We start from the raw sequence: 20008 nt of genomic DNA, 5'->3' as shown, positions 1-20008 counted from the left end.
AACATTTTCTACTTGGTGTTGTTTTTTGGTTTATTAGCACAATTTTGATTTGAGGATATAGAATAGAGTTCTGCATTAACTATATGTCACAATTTCAACAAAGTATATCCTTCAAGACAATCACAAAAATTTATCATGTCATTGTCATAGTAATCTATGCAAACAAATAACAAAAGCTATGAAGTTTTCACTCATGAATTAAAGCTATAATGTGAATCATCCATTTACATGTTATTAAGTGGAAAAGATATCATGTAACTTGTTTTACAAGACCATTACATAGAATCACCCCCTAACTAACTAACTCCTTTTATTAAGCACATAATTTGAATAACAACCTAATTGTGAGAACCTTATGTCTGTGAAAAAGAGGCACAAACTCGAAATAAATTAAGTTCCTTAAATTTGATCCTTGGTCACTTCCCTCTCTTCAACCATGGATTTGATAAACTTATTAAACCACTTTTTAAATTTGGTCTTTAGCCCTTAATCTTGTCCATTGTTTATACAAAAAAATTCTTCATTCATGGTATATTTGTATTCAAACATATATAGACAGATATGAATAAATTTTCATTCTTGCACCAAAGCTAGAATACAAATCATGCATTTGTATATCCTTATGCAAATCCTTAATAATAAATGGAAAATTTACCATGTAACATGTTTACCAAGACCATTAGATGTCAAGTAAAATTTCATTGAGTTTATGTTGAGTATGATATTTAAGTTTACCATTTCCCATATATCATGACATGAAAAACATGCTAAGATATAAATGAATAAATTGTTTGCAAAACATGGTCTTGAAAACTATTACAAGCAGCAATATGTGTAGCTCATAAGGAATTTTGGAAGTACTTTTCCAAGACCATAGAGACATGATCATGTCTATTTTTTAAGTGCAATAGATACAAGCACTAATTTATTAAATACAGATAATTACTTGTAATAATGTAGATCTTCTTTTAAGAGTTCAATTTTATCATTAAGAAGTTATACTTTGGAAATTCAACCATCAATTCACAAGGACAATAGATGTCACAATGCACAAAGAGAACAAAATGTTTACCCTAGGAAAACCCATCAAAATTTTCCTTAGATAAATTATTCAATTCAAAAAGAGATATTCCTAATATTGCTAGTCAACTATGAGGTCAAACTGGCCAACAATGCTATGGTGAAACCTAGTCAAACAACCCTTTTATCCAGTCAATATGTTTCCCTTCAACTTCAGCCCTCTCGGATCCTCCTAGGCTGAATTTCATCCTCCTAGAATATGCCCAGAAACTCGACCCTGCTACCCAAAATGTTATGCCCAGAATTTTGGACCTACATCCTAGAAGTTCGACCTGTCACCCAAAAACTTCCTAGAAAATCACATGGTCAACGTATATAAATCGATAAATATTCTTGATGTGAATTTGTCCTTATTGTCCTTCTTCATTGTTGTTCTTATTCGCTTGGATGCCCAAAATATTTCTTCTTGTGTGAGAAATCGAATCGTGCCTTGTGGAGGAGGTTAAGTTCTTTATATATAATGTTTTTTCTCTATCAATGGGTGTCTCTTCACTAGGGCTGACTTGACCTTAAGGAGGACCGAATTGAAAAATTTGGAGCCAAAAATTCAGAATTCAAATTTTGAAAATTTCTTTCTTGATATCGACATGAACAACGTGTCTTATATTAATTCTTTCAAAGGAAAAAATGACATGAAGAACAGATCATAGAACTACATTATATACTTCAAGGGATAAAATATAAATTATAAAGGCCAACCATAGCTACAAGATTCAGCACTCCCTCTTAACTAGGGAGGTATTCATAATAACTAGGCAGATGTTATTTTGTTGACAAAATTCTCTAACAAAAGGCTATAAAAAATCATCATCATTATTGTATTACCATGAATAGGTGATCAAGTACAGACTGAGATTATCTATCAGCTTCACATAGCTTTGATTGTCACAATATATCTCAGTCTGTTCTAGCACCTTATCAAATAGTCTTGTGAGTAACTTCCAAAGCCACACTTCTTCACAACTTGCTAGAATGGATGCAATATACTCTGCCTCAGTAGTGTTAAGTGAAATATATTTCTACTTCCTACTCATCCACGACTCGTAGAGTAGCCCAAGCTAAAGAAACCTTCGGAAGTACTATTTTTGTCTTCAACGCTCCCTGCCCAATCTGCATCTGTATATCCCTACAATTGTATATCACCTTTTGAGGCATATGTCAAACCATAATAAATTGTACCATGAAAATTGATGAGGCTCATAAATAGGTGCATCATAAGGGTCATAATGTCATCCTCCATCTTTGGAACTATGTCTTTCTCACATTTATTTATAATTTTTGTTATCTTATGCTTAGTGAGAAGGGTAAAAGATGTTTTTCTATGTCATGTAACCTAATATGATTTAATTGGAGGAAACTGAGGATTTTTTGGGTAATTTACATGTATGGGCTGGGAGTAGACAACGGGGAGAGATTCTAGCAGGTTTTCCACCTCCTCAACTCCTTCAATGAGCCCAAGATCACCACACACTCTCTCATCATCTCGAGGTCATTTGACATTGATGCAATGATAATGATAACCTTGTTATTGGTTAATCACTAAGTTATCTCTAGAGGGTTGAGGCTCTTGGGTTTGGGCCCAAACCCAATGGCTTAGGACCCTCTTGTGTATTGGTATTTCTTTTTACTTCAAAGTTTTTATTAGTTTTCTGCATTTCGTTAGAAAATAACCCTTAAAAATCTTGTGATTGTGACCTCTATCTCATCTCTCCCATGGGAGCATGAATGGAAGGATCTACAATCACAGTCCAAAAATACTATGTTTATGATTTCTTGGAAGAAGGTCTACATTAGTCATATTGTTTTTCATGAGCTTAATATAGCTTAGGAGTTGATTCATTGACTGGATTAGAGTTTTTGGCTCAGATTAGATGACATTTAAATTCAACTCATCCTTTCCACTATTAGTTGTTTCATTTTTCAATGGTAAAAGGGTATAGGCATGTGATGTTGCAGGGATATTTGGATCTTCAGGAAAGGGGCCTTTCACCACATCCATCTTGGACTTCCTCGGCATCTTTTATGAAGCTCAAATTCTATCTTCAAAGTTATGTTCTTGAGATCAGCCTCTTAGATCACCGTGAGAAGCTCTCCTAGTGCAAAACAGGCCTTCGAAAGGATTTGAACTTGGATAGGGGTGTTGGTCAAATTTAATCCATTTACCTCAACCTCCATCCACCTTTCCATTCCTGGAACCCAGCATTACTACCTCCCAAATCTTCTCGGCAACCTTCCTATAGAATTACAGGCCTTCAAGTAGCAATATAGGGTACCTGTCGCAGCCTTCTATAGCATACATGTAGCATCCTCTTTCTCCACTTATTTTGACCTTTTATGCAATTTGGACTTAGTTTAGAAGTAGGTTGGGCCCCAACTGTGACTCAATGATCATGGGAAGCACCTAAGCCACTCCAACCATCATTTTCCTTTACTGCAAAATAGGATAGCATGAGTTTCTTTATCACGGATTTGGCACAAATAAAACACTAGTATATATGCAAGTGTGAGCTAGATAGATGATACATGGAATCTTGAGTTATGATTTGGTAGGTTAGCTTCTTGTCTGCAAGTATATTTGGTAGCTAGATGGTTGATTGCAAGATAATGTAGTTCCCTTTCTACAAGTAGTGTAGCTCTTATATTTTCATGAATTGATTCAATAACATTTACAAGTTGAAGTTCAAAAATAATTTTCCTTTTGATCATTAAAGGTAGCTTCTAAGTTGCACCTTCATTAGTTAGTTTTCCTTCTAATTCAGTAGGAAGAATGGTCTTGGAGAACTATTGATCAAATTTCTTAGTTGAGGGTGGCATGAGTAGAATCCCATCTACTGTGTATATAGCATTCTCACCTCGAAGAGTGTACGAACCTTCGGTTGATAAATAGAGTTGAGGAGCCCTTGGGAGTTGTAGAACTCTTGGGAGTTGTCGGGGAGGTGTCTAGGTAGATGTTATATATGCTTCAACATTGTTTTCTGTTTTACATACAGTTTTGAAAAAGCAACATAAAAACAAAAGAGAAAAATTCCTTTCATACCTCGTAGGAATAGAGATACCCAAGGAAAATTCTTACCGAACACCCCCACCCCCTCAAGTAGTCAACCCTCACTCTTCTCCGGTGACTGCGAGCTTCCCTCTCTGACTCTAGGGGTGTTAGAAGACCCTCTAGGTGAGAAACCTGAGATATTTGAAGAACCTATTCGGGAAGGAGAAGTACCCACTTCATCTACCCAAACCATGGCTGGAAATAGGAACAATGATTTTTTTCCCTATCATAGAGACTAGTGAAGAGGCTAGAATGGAGAATATCGGCCCTAATTCCCTTCCACACTTTCATGGGTTAGCCTCTAAGGATCTTGATACCTTTATGTTTAAATTTTTCGTTACCTGTAGGACCTATGACTATGCCTCTAATGATCAGAAGTTGAAGTTATTCCCATCTACCCTTAAGGATGCAGCCTTGGGCTGGTTTATGGGTCTGCCTGGGGATAACGTCACTACCTAGGCTCAAATTCAACAAGCTTTTAATGACAAGTGCAAGGACTACTATAGGTCCAAATAAACCAAGGAATAAATCTTTAGAATGACTCTTGGACATGATGAATCCTTGAAAGACTATGAGGAGAGATTTCAACTCAGTTATAGGAGGGCCAGATGCACCCTTGATCCTGAATCACTCAAGCTAGTTCTTCTTTGAGGGATTAGGGAGGACATGCTGGAAAACATCAACATGTTGTCTCGGGGAGATATCTATCATTTATCCTATGACGACATCAAAGCATTGTTCAAAATTCACTCTAGGGCCGGTAGAAAGAAGGGTAGGGCTAGTCAAGGCTTGATCAATTCCTCCCCTTCCACAACATCCATCAAGAATGAGATTAGGAACATGTTGGAAGACTTTAAAAGTGAAATTTTGCATGCCTTTTCTTTGCAAATGGATACCATGCAAATGAAGAGGAAACCAGAGGAAGCAGAGAGAGCCCTAGTTATTTTATGCCATAAATGAACTAAAAGGAAACCCAGAAATGAATGCCCATTACATGTTGTACAGGTCTGCTCAATCTGTGAGGAAAGCCATGCCACAGATAAATACCCTTCCTTTATTTGTTTAAAAGTTGTATACGAAGGGGCGGAAGGTGGGGCTGAGCAACTCTGCTTTATAAATCAAAGGAGGCCTCAAGGACCTCGTCCATACTAGCAGGGCATGCAAGGTGCATCTTACTCTTAATACCATCCCTACCAGAATGCACCCTTTCCACCATAGTACTATTCCCCTCATCCATCACGTTCCACACCTCCTCCTTGGCTTGATGCCCCTCAATATCCTCCCCAACATGTCAATTAACCATTTCAGCCATATGTTTCCCAACCTCCTAAATGGAATAACCCATCACATGGGTGGAGGCCTCAACTTAACCAACCTCCTACTTTACTGCTCCACCTCCACCTCAACCACAAATCACTCATCCCGCTCCAACCAAGCAACCTCAGATGCATGCTCAACCTAATCTGAACCCGAATAATGAGCAAGCACAACAAGTCTACATTGGAGAGACATCTTACCGTTCCTATGCTATGGAGATCTAAGAAATCAACCTTAGGTCCAAAAGGGAACTTGAACATAACCAAACTTCATCTCCACCTTAAGAACTTGAAGAGGAAAAGGAAGAGAGTACCCCTAAAGTAAATCCACCTCCTTTTCCGTAGAGATCGATCCATCCCAGCTAGCACCCCCCAGAAGAGACTGAACTTATGGGAGGACACAAGAAATGGAAGATCCCAACCAATGCATAAGAAATGGCTAAGATCTAACAAAGATCGGCAGCTAACAGAAAAATAAATAAATAGATCCAATAGATCAGAAAAAACAAGAAGATCAATGCCTAGTACAAGTCAAAAACCCTCTCCCAATGAAGGACATAAAATCTAAAGAAATCAAGCAAAATAAAATGAATTTGTACCAGTTCTAGCTATTAAATAGAGAGCTCAGACAGATCAAGGATAGAAAGAAAAACTTTTGAAGACAAAAATTGGTCTTTCGAGGCTAGAAGCTCGGTCGCACACAGAAGACAGGATAAATTTGGTTGGTCGCTAGGGTTCAATTATTGTATAAGTTTCCTAACTTCTCAAGCCCTAGGTGCCTAGATACACAAGTGGGTCAAGTTGATCTCCTTGGGAATGGAAAAGACTAGAAACCTTTTTCACAATTACTTTAGTACTTTTTCATGATTGAAATTACTTTAGTACCTTCCTAATTTATTTTTCATTGCAAGGACAACATGTTCCATTAGTTGGGAGGAGGGGGAGGGGGAACATGGGGTAATTCTCCTGACTATTACATTGCTAATCTTCTAATCACTTCACCCTCATAATAAACTATATCTTCCATAATCTTTAGCACACTAAGGTCCATTATGACACAACACTCTAGAAGTCACTAAATTTTATTTTTGGCATTGATACCTTATTTGGAAATTACTAACCCTCATCTTCCTCATTACATGAATGTTGTCAATGTTTCCATTATTACTATTATTGTTTGATACTGCTATTGGTGTTCATAGCATATTGCTACCACTATTTAATATGATACATCAATCTTTTGCACAATGGGAAGTTCAACTATCCAACATGAACCTGTCACCTTCAAACAACTTTGGGGCAACCCTGAAGTGTGTCAAATTTTTCAAGATGGAGGGTGGATAATCTATAGGGTTTCACCTATAAGTTTTTCCTATTTACAACTATAGCGTGGGGACTCAAAATTAGAGTAATAGAGGAAATCCTTGCCCACGTTATAGGGATAACTTGAATCAATGAGCTTTAGAATCAACTGCTTATTACTGGGAGAAATTGCCAAAGATGATGGTAGGGGAGTTGAAAGAGGTATTATGTTTACTTTATGTCTAATTAATTATTTCCACAATTTTTGAGCACTATGCTGATAACTTTAGATTTAAAATAATAAACTACATAATAAAAGATTTCGAAATAGTTTAGGAGGATATCCTAATTAAATATCTATGATTGGGAGGTGAAACATAACGCACGGATCAAACTTGCTCACTTCCATTTATACAACATAAAATTGTAAAATCATTAAATGTAATGCACCTTATAAAAATATTTAAGAAAGAGAGTTGTTAAAATAGGTGATTTCATTGTCAACATTGTTTTGAGCACTATGCTGATAACTTTAGATTTAAAATAATAAATTACATAATAAAAGATTTCGAAATAGTTTAAGAGGATATCCTAATTAAATATCTATGATTGGGAGGTGAAACTTAACGCACAGATCAAACTTGCTCACTTCCATTTATACAACATAAAATTGTAAAATCATTAAATGTAATGCACCATATAAAAATATTTAAGAAAGAGAGTTGTTAAAATAGGTGATTTCATTGTCAACATTTCTTCGTCTTTATTTGCATCGCATCGATTTATATACTCTAAGTCATCCTTTGATAGTTGTTAAAAAGCTTACATCAATGAAGTCATTCAATGAAAATTTCCTTCGACATTCCCAGAATGCATAGAATATGATCTATAGATATAAGTTCAATATCATCACTCATTCTACGATATTTTCCAAAATCTATTAATTCCAAATATTTTATAAGATTGCTAAACGTATATTGTTAATAAGGCATAATTAGCAATATGGTTTCAAGCCAAGAAATATTTAACTTAAGACAACAAAAAAGTTAACTACTAGTCACGAGTAATATTATAATTATGTATCTGGAAGGTAAATATAAACACTCGTAAATACTATATGTTTTATTTTAAACTCTAAAAATAGCTCTCTGTTTATCAAGGTTAGAATTAAAAGAAAAAGAAAAAGCAGGGTTTAGCAAAGTTAGAAGTAAAAAGCTGTGGAAAATAAATATAGATATTTAGTAAAAGGCTGTGGAAAACTAATCTAGATCTGTGCACGTTATCTCTAAAAATAACCCACAGAGGCAGTGTAAAATTAGAAAAGTGAGTAAAAATGGAAAAATAAATAACCCATAGAGGCAGTGTAAAATTAGAAAAGTGAGTAAAAATGGAAAAATGGCAATGTAAAATCAGAAGAGTGAGTAAAAAAGGAAAAATAAATAGCCCATAGAGGCAGTGTAAAATTAGAAGAGTGAGTAAGAGTGGGAAAATAAATAGCCCATTAGATGCATGCACGTTGGAAGTAACCGCGTAAAATTAGAAGTAAGAGTATCACTGGATCCATGCACGTCGGATCTAAAGAAATAAATAGGCGGCGGAAGCATGGTAAATTTAGAAGTAAAAACAACACTGGCAACTGCAAGTGAATGAATGAATCTTTAGAGAAGTGAAAACAACACAGCGTCGACTGCAGTTTGAGGATTAATTGGAAAATATTGTAGTAACAACACAACGTTGAGCGCAGTTTGAGAAGGATTAATTGGAAAATATTGTAGTAAAAAAATTCTAATTACGGTCCATGATCGTCGTTATGCATGTACCTGATCTAAATATAGCAGTGCAAGAGTACACATAAATTACAAAATTAAAAATTACACATAAATTAAAAATTCTAATTACACGTAAATTAAAAATTCTAATTACGTTCCATGATCGTCGTCGTTATGCATGTGCATGATCTAAATATAGCAGTGCAAAATTACAAAATCACCACTGCAAAATTTATTTATCTTTATAAGGACCACATTGAACGCACTTTGAAGATGATACGTGCTTAAGAGTGTGGAAGAACAGATATTAAGTGATTAAGAAGAGAAGAGATGATGATGAGGAATAGCCTGATGATGAGATTGTTGTTGGCGTTGGTGATGCTCCTTCATGTGGGAGCAGCAGCAGCAGACACAGACGACACAGCCTCAGGGCGATCTTGTTTTGCAGCAATTTACAGTTTCGGAGATTCATTCGCTGATACTGGAAACGCGGACATTTTCGCTCTCTTCCATATGGAAAAACCTTCTTTGGCCTCCCCGCCGGTCGTGCTTCAGATGGATGTCTCGTCATTGACTTTTTGGGTAATAATTAGCACCCATCATCCAATTCCATATACATGCCTCTTGGGTGTAAAATATTGCATAGTACTCATGATCACTTGTATATTGTGTATTTTTCAGCCAGTGCACTAGGATTTAATTTCCTCTCCTCTTCTTGTTGTGTATTTTTCAGCCAGTGCACTGGGATTTAATTTCCTCTCCTCTTGTTGTGTATTTTTCAGCCAGTGCACTAGGATTTAATTTCCTGTCCTCTTGTTGTGTATTTTTCAGCCAGTTCGCTAGGATTTAATTTCCTCAGGCCTTCTATTGGACTGATCGACATGGAGCTGGCGGAGAGAAAAAACGGAGTTAACTTTGCCGTTGCGGGTGCCACTGCATTGGACAATTCCTTCTTAAATGACAGACTCATCTTCCCGCAGACACCATTATCTCTAGATACGCAAATCAGATGGTTCCACCAGTTGAAAAATTTCACCTGCAGAGCTAATTTGGGTATAATCATAGTATCATTTCAATTATGTAAAATTTTACTTAGGGTTATGCTTCCAGACGGTTCTAAAATATATATTTGGTCAACAGATTGCCAAGTTCATTTCTCAAGAGCGTTATATGTGATGGGTGGATTCGGTCTCAACGACTATCTAGACTCCACCTTTACGTCCTCGCCATCGGATGAGATAAGGGGCTTTACTCCTCTTATCATAGCCAAGATTCAGAAAGCTATACAGGTAATTGATTTTAATTAAACCCCACTTGATGTCTTATTTCTTTCTCCATATCAATAACCCTCTCATAACATAATTACGGTTTTCTTTTATTTAGACGATGACATGCGTTGTCGGTTTTCTTTTATTTAGACGATGACATGCGTTGCGGTGAATGAGTCGGTTTTCTTTTATTTAGACGATGACATGCGTTGCGGTGAATGAGTTTTTCTTTTTTTGGAAAATTTTTTATATTAAAATGGAATTGGAATTGAGTGCAGGCATTGATAGAAGAAGGAGCCCAGTACATATTTGTCCAAGGAATGCCACCTCTGGGATGTTTGCCCGCCATACTTACTCTAGACCCTTATCCGAGGAACTCCGATTATGATGAAAATGGATGCCTAGCATCATATAACCAACTCTCCCAGGATCATAACACAGCGTTGCAGGAGACACTAGAGCAGCTAAGGATTCAATATCCACACGCCATATTGGTGTATGCGGACTACTATAATATGTTTATGGAAATAATCAAGAACCATGCAGCATACGGTACGTACGGAAATTTTGGATTCGGTTAATAAACTCATATACATTTTGGATTGGATTAGTGTAGTGTAATGACAATGTTGAAATGATGCAGGTTTTACCGCTAATACATTTCAGTCTTGCTGTGGAACTGGAGAACTTTTTAATTTTGATATCATGCATACGTGTGGGACACCAGGAGTGTTAGCATGCTCAAATCCAGAAAGAGCCATCAGTTGGGATGGAATACATTTCACTGAAGCCGCATACAAAATTATTTCACAATTCATCATCAACAAAGCCCAATATACTCAGCCACCTTTCAGTGACATGATGAAAATCTCTGATAATGGCCTTTGTGATGCAGCCAGCCAACAGGGAACCACCTTATGAGAATGTTTTGTAATGGCGGTTTATATGTATTCTGGAGTGAAATATGTCAAATCTCTGGTAATGGCCTTTGTGATGCAGCCACCAGTTAATATTTTGTATTCGCTATTAATATGTATTCTGAATTGAATGTCAAATCTCAATAGGACTTTTGAATTTGAGTCCCTATTTCTTTCATTTGTATTTCAATGGGGGATTTTTTATAATAATAATATTTAATTTGAGTCCCTATTTCTTTCATTTGTATTTCAATGGCGGATTTTTTATAATAATATTATTTTTAATTGTATATTGGTATTCTGAAATAAAAAATTATTATAACGCTTTTAAATTTGAGTTATATTTTTTATTTAAATTATATTGTTGTTTAAATTATTATTTATTTTTTATGTTTTTTAATTTGAGTTACATTTTTTTATTTATATTTTGTTATTTTTTGGGATAAAATAAGTTGGTTCTTTGTTAATTTTGAGAATAAAAAAATAATTATTTCAAATCATTACAATGTTATATTACATTAAGAATTAAATATAGTATTTATTGGATTTGGATATCCGTAGATCTAATTATAATAATTATTCCTTCTAGTTAATCAAGTATAAATCAATAAAAAATTTTGAATACAGTGGTTTATATCTTAGAAATAAAAACTTATATGAAATAGAATCAAAATAAATGTGGTTTAGTTATCATATTATTAGCAAATATTATATTTCATTTTTGTTGGAAAACATTTTTTTTAATGCACCAACACATTTTAAGAATTATATTTTAAATTATTATTTGAAATTGCCATCAAATATATTTGAAACATTTTATTCATTACATCTATGAAAGTTATGGTTTGAAACATTTTATTCATTAGATTTATGAAAGTTGAGGGGTATTAGTGAGCCTTCTTGGTACTCAAAAATCTCATGGTGTAGATATCTCATTTTGAACATAATTTTGGGATTGTTTTCCACTTTAAACTTATGTTATTGATACTTTAACCACAATCAACCTTAAAAGCTGCTAAATCCTCTTTTAAATTAATCCAAAAGAAAGTCATCAATCCAAGGAATCGGACATGTAGACATATCCTCAAGAGTATGCTATCCTTGTTCATATATTAATCATCATTGCAAAGTCAAATGACATCATCTTTCATTTTGTCAACAATTACTAGTTTTTTCTATGGAGATACACCAAGCATGGTCATTCTCAAATAAAGCATATCCTTTAATTGGATGATTAATTCATTATATTCATTATAATTCATTCGTATGGTAAAAGGCCAGTTATATATTTCATTTTAATTTCCCATGTAGTAACTATTATTATAACCTGTATTATAACGAATATTTATTTAGTTAAATGTATTAAAGTGTATATGGGTACTCTAACTATTTTGTATTGAAAAATATTATTTCCAAATGAAAAATTATATTTACCTATAAATCTAATGCGATGATCTAGATTGTAGCTTAATTAGACAACTGGATATGTTACAATATGTTATCAAAATGATTTGGATAATATTGGTATGCTAGACATTGGGTATAGTATACCTCATGATTGTAAATTCAATTATTGATATCACAGTGGTCATCCATGGCCTTTCCCTCTCTTTGTTCCACTTGAATTTAACTTAGGGAAATCCCTAATACAATTGGCTTACAAGGATCGTGCTTTCTAGATGGAAAAACTAGAGGAATTGGCTTACAAGGATCATTTTACAAGTAGGTACCAGTAAACCTCTAGGGGTTTGTAGCCTATCCTCCTCTCCATAAACATGGTCACAACCGAGGGGATTTGAACTTTGGCACTCTCAGTTTTCATAGATTTCACATTATTTTTTATATTTTTAATCTAAGTTATATTGTTTTGAGAAAATTTCTTAATACTTTTTTTTAGATTGAAGAATTAATAATAGAGTTTCAAGCTACCATTAAAAATTGAATACATAGCTTATTGAAATTAAATTTGAGTGAGAAGAATAACAACCATTCCACCTAAATAAGTTGATTAACATAAATCAATAAAACGATTAATATAGTAGTTTATTTCTTGGAAATAAAAACTTAAATCGAAACTAATCTTAAATTATTATTTGAAATTGTCATCAACTATATTTGAAACACGTTATTCATTACGCTTATTCATTAGATTTATAAATACTTTTTATTATTACTCGACTTACACGGTACCTGATAGGTAGTCATTGCGGGAAGCAATTGCACCTAGAACATAAGTTTGTGGGACTATGAGATTTCACCACCTGACAACCATAAGGGTAACTTTCTCTAATACCTTCACTCAATCTTACCAAATATGATTACCAACACCTAGGATTTTTTAAATGCCACTTCAAAACATAGTCTATGGCTTATTTAAGGAGTAGTGGATCTAGTAGGCTAGAGTATTTTTCTTTCATAGGGCAAGCTTGCTTGAATTGAATTAGCACTTCATCGCATGAAAACCACTTTGCACCAACTATGCACATAGTTTCTTCTTTTTGTTTGTTAATTTGATTCACTTCCTTATCCCTTTAGCCTCCTAGAATCACATGCCCTCACCCTTAATTTCCTCTCAAATGATTATTTGCACCTGCTCAATGAGTCAAGTTCCCTCCTCCCCCTATACTACCTTTAGGTTATAACTCTTCTTATTCATTTAGTAGTTTGTCTTATTCTACTTCCACTCAACCTTATTAAACACACACCAAATTAGATGGTTAGAATTTAGATAACTCGTGTGATTGAATTATATTCACAAGATTTACATATTAATACATATTGTTCTTAGCCTTGGTTTTCATCTTCCAAGAGGTCGCTTGGACTTCAATTATTGTTGGAATTCCTCCAAACCAACCCTGATGGATTAGGTGTCCAAAATTCCCCCCTTTATTCTGAAGGGGTGTATATGGGTCTAAAAAGAGAGAATAAATACAAAATTGTGGACAAATCAATGGTTAGATGTGCTCTTTGTTGGACAGTTAGTATTGCTAGGTTGGTCGGTAGCATCAAGTGTGTTGACATTAATGGAAACTAGGCTAACATTGATTTCAACTAGGCTAGCATTCATGTGCATGGTGTACCAAGCTCAATGGGAGACCCATGGTATTTGCAGCCTTTATTAGAGGACCATCATAATAGAAGGTCTATCATAGGAGTTATTAATCCTATAGCTATGATGGTTTTACAGTTCTGGGATATGAAGGAATTTATACCTCAGAAGACAAGATCATATGAATTTAAAAATAGCGTAGTTTGACAGTTCTTAGAAAGAGCTTTCCAACGGTGCATTGAAGTCCGAGAAAGGCCATCTAGATCAAAATTTATCACCAGTCAAAGGTTGCAGACCCAAGGGTCAAACATTTAGGCCAAATCTAGGATCAGCGTTGGCAGTCTCTAAAATTGGTATCATGTTTGGTGGTTCGGCAGAAGTGGCAGACACATCACCTCAAGAGATCGACCCATATGTGACAAAGGAGAGTGCAATATAAAGTCTTGGGATGATTAGGCTCTAGGAGAAAATTGTGGAGCTGGAACACAAGTGGCAGAGGATGAATCATAAGCTCAGGAGAGATGTGCAAGCGGATGCCCACATCCACATCAACCTCAGAAGAATTTCCCGAAAGCACCCAATATGTGCACAAATGTGAACCTTCAGGATGACGTAGTCCCCAAAGGAAGCATTGGGGAAGAGAAGAAGGAGGACTCAAAGCAAAGAAGAGGAATGGGAGGGGTCTCTGAGGAATGTTGAGAAACCAGTGGCGGGGTCTTCACCAAATGAAACTTCTATGGAAGATCCCTTTCATCAGTCAAAGGAGGGAGAACCGCGAGAGGACGGGGACCCGGTCCGTGTTGCAGCTGACCAGCCGAATTTGGAAGCGCCTCTTGCTGATCCGGCATCCGATCTGGAAGGTGACCCATCCGGTAAGCTGTCATCCCCAATCATTTCTCCCTTCTCTTCTGATACAATCGTCGGGTGTAGCCCGCTGTTAAATAATTGCAATGATGTTATGCAAAACATTGAAAACCTTTCAGCTGCTATCCCCTCCTTAAATCTGAACTGTGAGGTTTCTTCACCGAAAAGTCAGGGACCGGGTCCTTCCTCTTCTGTCTGTCATTATAACCTTAGATCTCTCAGTAAGAAGTCTGTCTGCCCGAATGAGGTTATGGAGCCTGTAGGTGGGCTAGGGGCTGAGGTTTCAAAGAGTTTATCCAAAAAAGGTAGAGGTCGAAAATCTTTGTTCTCAAAAGCCCAAGCAAAAGCAATTTTTGATGTGGCTGATGGCAAACAAATGTCGATACCTGGGGCGCTTAGAGCAGCTAAAACCCCTGAGGCAGTTAAAAAATGATTTGTTTTTCATGGAACTGCAGGGGTTTAGCCAGTAAACCCAAAAAACTGGCTTTAAAAGACCTTATTTCTCGCCACAACCCGGATATTGTTTTCCTTCAAGAAACTTTGGGCAAAAGTACTGATATTGAAGCTGCCCTCCGCTCCTCCTTTCCGGGTTGGACTTTCATAGCTCTTGATGCCTCAGGTCATTCGGGAGGGCTTGCTATTGGTTTTAAGGAAGGGAGACTGAAGTTGTTAAATTTCTGGGGTCTGCCAAATGTTCTGGGTTTGGAGGTCATATCCCCTGATTTTGCCTTTCCCTTTCTGTTTGTCAATGTCTATGGTCCATGTCAGGGAAGGGTTTCTTTCTGGAACAATCTCCTCTCAAAGGGACTGATAAAGGATAAAAACCTGATAATTGGGGGAGATCTTAATTTCTCCCTGGGTGTCGCTGAAGCTTGGGGGCCTCTTGCGAGGGAAGATCCTTTGACTGATTATTTCCAAAATACCCTCCGTTCTCATAAGTTGATTGATGTCAATATCATAAAAGCTAAACCTACTTGGAGGAACAGAAGAACGGGGGAGGATAGAATTGCAAAAAGATTGGATCGGTTCCTCATCAGTGAAAGGTTGGCATCCAATATACCTTTGTTCAGGCAATGGGTGGGTGAAGGGGGGAATTCGGACCATTTTCCTATTTTGCTGGAATTCTCCAATCCCCCTCCTAAGCCGGCTGCTCCTTTCAAATTTAATGCCTCTTGGCTACAGGAGGACTCTTTCAATCAACTTTTCAGAGATACTTGGAGACATTCGGGCATCGGTCATGTGGAGAATAAAGGAGCCTGTTTCATGGAAAACCTAAAAAGACTTAAGAGAGCAACCATCGAATGGGCCTCAGCTAGAAGGAAAAAACAAAATGAAGATCTGGTCAATATTGATGAGGCCCTTCGGGTGTTAGAAGATCCAGAGGCTGATGCTTATGCAACCCAGGAGTCAAAAGAAAGAATTCTGGCTCTAGAAAAGAGTAGAGCAAAGATTTTATTGGATAGAGAAGAGGAGTGGAGATTGAAAAGTAGGGCTATCTGGCTGAAAGCGGGGGATGAAAATACAAAAAAATTTCATAACTATGCAAAGGGCCGGAGAAATGCAAATACCATATGGAAGTTGAAGGACTCTGAAGGTAGAGAGGCCTCATCTTTTGAGGAGTTATCAAACATGGGTAAGAGCCATTTTCAATCCCTCTTCTCTGAATCTGGGGGGATCTCTTTAGCCGAAATCATCAGAACAACCCAAGCTTTCCCCCGCTTTGTGGAGGAGGAGGATGCTGAAGACCTCTTCAGAGAAGTGACTAAGGAGGAAGTAGAAAGTATTATTAAATCTATGGCTAAAGATAAAAGTCCGGGGCCAGATGGTTGGACCATCGAGCTTTTCTCCCATTTTTTTGATTCAATTGGGGCAGAACTGACTGAAGTAGTGGAGGAATCAAGGAAGAAAGGAGAAATTTATGGTCCTTTTAACTCAACTTTCATTGCTCTCATCCCAAAAAAAGAGGACCCGGAAACCTTTGAAGACTTCAGGCCTATTTCGCTGTGCAATACTATTTACAAGATTATTGCAAAAATCATTGCGGTCCGTTTGAAACCTATTTTATCCTTATGTATCTCAAAGGAGCAATTTGGTTTTTTGGACGGTCGCCAAATCCATGAAGCTATCGGGGTAGCTCAGGAGACTATTCACAGCATCAGGCAAGCAAACAAAAAGGGGGCTGTGCTTAAAATCGACCTCTCAAAAGCATATGATAGGATCAGTTGGACATACCTAAGGTTGCTCTTGACTCATCTAGGCTTTAAGGTGGAGTTTATAAATTGGATCATGGGATGCATCTCAAATGTAAGTTTTGCTGTTCTGATAAATGGGGCTGCCTCCAAATTTTTTAAAAGCCAAAGAGGACTGAGGCAGGGATGTCCTCTTTCTCCTCTGCTTTTTCTCCTGGCAGCAGAAGGATTAAGTAGGTTGCTTTCAAATGCCAAGAGATCAGGTTTGATCAAAGGTTTGGAAGTTGCTGTTAATTTGTTCATTACTCATCTTCTTTTTGTCGATGATATTCTATTATTCTCAAGTGGGACCATAAATGAAATTAAAGAGATTAAAATCATTCTTGATCTGTTCCTGAAAGCTACAGGGCTTCAAATAAACGATAGGAAGTCCCAATTAATATTCGAAGGTTTCAGTAGACAAGAGGAGATCCTGATTGCTTCTTATTTGCCCTTCGGAACCTGTAATATGGAGCAGCCGTTCAAATATCTTGGTTTTTGGCTAAAGCCATCCTCCTACAAAAAACAGGACTGGAATTGGTTGGTGGCAAAGATCGAACAAAGAATTTCCCATTGGAGTTTCAAGTGGTTATCGCGGGCAGGTAGACTTACTCTGGTAAATTCTGTTCTTCAGGCTATTCCGGTTTTTTGGGCTGCTTTGACTTGGATCCCCAAAGGGATTCTCCATAAAATCAAACAGATATGTAGCAGGTTCCTGTGGTCAGGGTCAAAGGAGGACACTGTTCTCCCGTGGGTGGCCTGGGATAAAATTGCTAGACCAAAAGACTGGGGTGGATGGGGATTAAAAAGTCCCTTTGATTTCAGTAAATCTTTGGCAGCAAAATCAGGATGGCGAATTATAAATTCGGAGAATCTCTGGACTAGAGTTGTAAAGAGGAAATATATTGACCCTGTTCCTCTTGAAGACTGGATTAGGAGCCCAAACAAAAAAGGAAGGAATTGCTCTGTTATTTGGAAAGCCACTACAGAGGCCTTTAAAGTAATTGAACAAGGTTTGGCTTGGCGGGTTGGGAATGGTGAAAGTTTGAGGATTGGCAGGGATCCGTGGGTAGGGTGTAGCGAAGGGTTTGCTCTATCCCCTGATTTGCTTACTCATCTGGATGATAGAGGAATCAAAAGCCTAAATCAGATAGCAAATATGGAGCAGTCATCTATATGGGGGCAGTCTTGGAAAACTGAAGAAGATTTAGGCTTAGATCCCATATGGAGGAATGAATGGCAGCTTTTTCTTCAGGAGCTTAGAAGATCAAATGTCAGATTAAAGGACAGACCGGACTCCCTGGTTTGGGCCCATTCTGAGACAGGTTTATATTCTCCTAAGGCTGGGTATAATTTTCTGATGAAGAAAAAAGGATGGGACCCTCCTGTTTGGTGGGCAAAGCCTCTATTCAAGCTGAAGTGTCCCAAAAAGGCTAGGATTTTCTTCTGGTGTGCTTTAAAAAATAAGATCCCTTCATGGGAGATTCTCCAATCTCGTTTTAAGCAGGGTCCTGGCAGATGCCCGTTATGTTTTGCTGATTCAGAATCCATTCTGCATCTGTTTCTCTCATGTCCTTTTACAAGGCAAGTCTGGTATGAAGCGGAAAATCTCTTGAATGTCAAAGTAAGGTGGGAGGGGGAAGTTATGTCCAATGCCTGGGAATATTGGTGGAACCATTTTCATGAGAAGAATCTGAGAAACCTTCCCCCCATTATTTGTTGGGGCATTTGGTTAGCCAGAAATCGAAGTATCTTTAGAGAAAAATCCACCCCAGCGGCAGCCATTGCAATCCAAAGCTCTGCCATTCTCGACAGCATTCCTGAGCCGGAAGGTCCTTTAAAATCAGAACATCGGAGGGAGTTTCATATTAGAGATGGGATTCCGTGGGCTTTCTTTGATGGGGCAGCCCAAAATAACATCACAGGAGCAGGGATTATTATTCACATTAGCCCTTCTCACTCGCTTAAAGCCTCTGTGGGTCTTGGGATAGGATCCAATAACTTTGCAGAACTCTCAGCCTTAAAATTACTCCTTTGCTGGCTCATTCACAAAAATATCCTTGCAGTTCAGATTTTTGGAGACTCGCTGAATGTTGTAAACTGGGTCATCGGGAAATATAGATGCCAGCATTATATGTTGATGCCATTATTAGAAGAAATACAAAATTTAAAGCTGCAGTTTAATGTATTTTCCATTGATCACATTTACAGGGACAGAAATGAAGAGGCAGACAGGTTTTCTAAAGATGGTTTGCAGCAAGCTGTGGGCGCATGGAGAATAACAGAACAGTACCAGGACCAGATCCGTGTGTCGGATCTTCCCCCATACACTTAATGTGTTTTTTCCTTTATATATATATGCACTAGTTTTATCAGCGGCTTTATATGATACTGGTGGCATATGAAAACTGTGTCTATCTCTGTTTTTTCTGTTTTGCTCTGTTTTGATAGAGCGTGTAGTGATCTGTGTATATTGTCCTTGCTATGGGTTGTTTTCCTTTTGAAAGGAGACCCAGGTTCCTTGAGACTTTCTTGATTACAGTGTCCATGGTGTGGCTGTACAGGCCGGGTTCAGGAGTTTATAGAACTCTGTAGGTATGTTGTTGTTTACACAGAGGAGTTTATGCTCCTTCTCATGCAGATTTTGCAGAATGTTTACTCATATGCTTTGTAACTTTTTTATTCCTTATAAAAAAGTTCGATTTTTTTTTCCTTGGAAAAAAAAAACTCGTCCAACGTTGTTATTGCCAATACTTATAATCATAACAACATTGAATATTCTTGGAAATCCCTTTCATATTGCGCCTGAGGTCACCCAACATTATCACTATAGTTAATTTTAAATATGCTCCACATTAGCTATAGGATTCCTTCGCACTCTAACTAACTCCTCTAATTATTTGAAACAAGATATAAAAAGGAAGGAGTATAGCTCCTTTCTTTTCACTCAATTTGGTATAATCACAAACACCTCATATTCATGATTTCTACGGACCTTCCCATTTCCATTCTACAATAGCTTACATAATATTACCATTGGATTTTTCTATCAGCTTACAATGCAAGCATAGTTACAAAAATAATAAATCACTTAGACATTTGTTACACATCCAAACATATAATATGTTGTGTAAAATAACACCAAAATTCGAATCATAAATTCCTAGAA

The 20008-nt window shown here is 37.0% G+C and overlaps 2 protein-coding genes across 2 annotated transcripts in view; both read left to right on the top strand.

Moving 5' to 3' along the window:
* Positions 1–10702, top strand: part of LOC149202048 (GDSL esterase/lipase At5g03980-like) — a 34371-nt gene extending 23669 nt beyond the window's left edge. The window contains exons 2-5 of the mRNA XM_089401456.1: positions 9345–9566; positions 9654–9802; positions 10060–10333; positions 10425–10702. Of these exons, the coding sequence (XP_089257582.1) occupies positions 9345–9566; positions 9654–9802; positions 10060–10333; positions 10425–10702 (923 nt within the window). The remainder of the gene's footprint in view (positions 1–9344; positions 9567–9653; positions 9803–10059; positions 10334–10424) is intronic.
* A 3781-nt stretch (positions 10703–14483) lies between these two features.
* On the top strand, positions 14484–19174 carry LOC149202047 (uncharacterized). The gene is made up of 2 exons (XM_089401455.1): positions 14484–15029; positions 15380–19174. The coding sequence occupies exons 1-2, from the start codon at positions 14484–14486 to the stop codon at positions 19172–19174; spliced, it is 4341 nt and encodes a 1446-aa protein (XP_089257581.1).
* Positions 19175–20008: the final 834 nt, after the last annotated feature.

Source organism: Pinus tabuliformis, chromosome 2_1 (assembly GCF_031772625.1).
Source record: "Pinus tabuliformis cultivar Carrire ecotype Pingquan chromosome 2_1, CPIR1, whole genome shotgun sequence".
NCBI lineage: Eukaryota > Viridiplantae > Streptophyta > Pinopsida > Pinales > Pinaceae > Pinus > Pinus tabuliformis.
Note: the sequence above shows the minus strand (reverse complement) of the source record. Positions and strands in the feature narration are given on the sequence as shown.

What these genes read in the sequence shown, in the direction of transcription:
- LOC149202047 (XM_089401455.1), top strand. Translation starts at nt 14,484, where the DNA reads ATGGAAGATCCCTTTCATCAGTCAAAGGAGGGAGAACCGCGAGAGGAC. An exon ending in GAGCAGCTAAAACCCCTGAG is followed by an intron (nt 15,030 to 15,379) that starts GCAGTTAAAAAA and finishes GGTCCATGTCAG; the next exon opens with GGAAGGGTTTCTTTCTGGAA.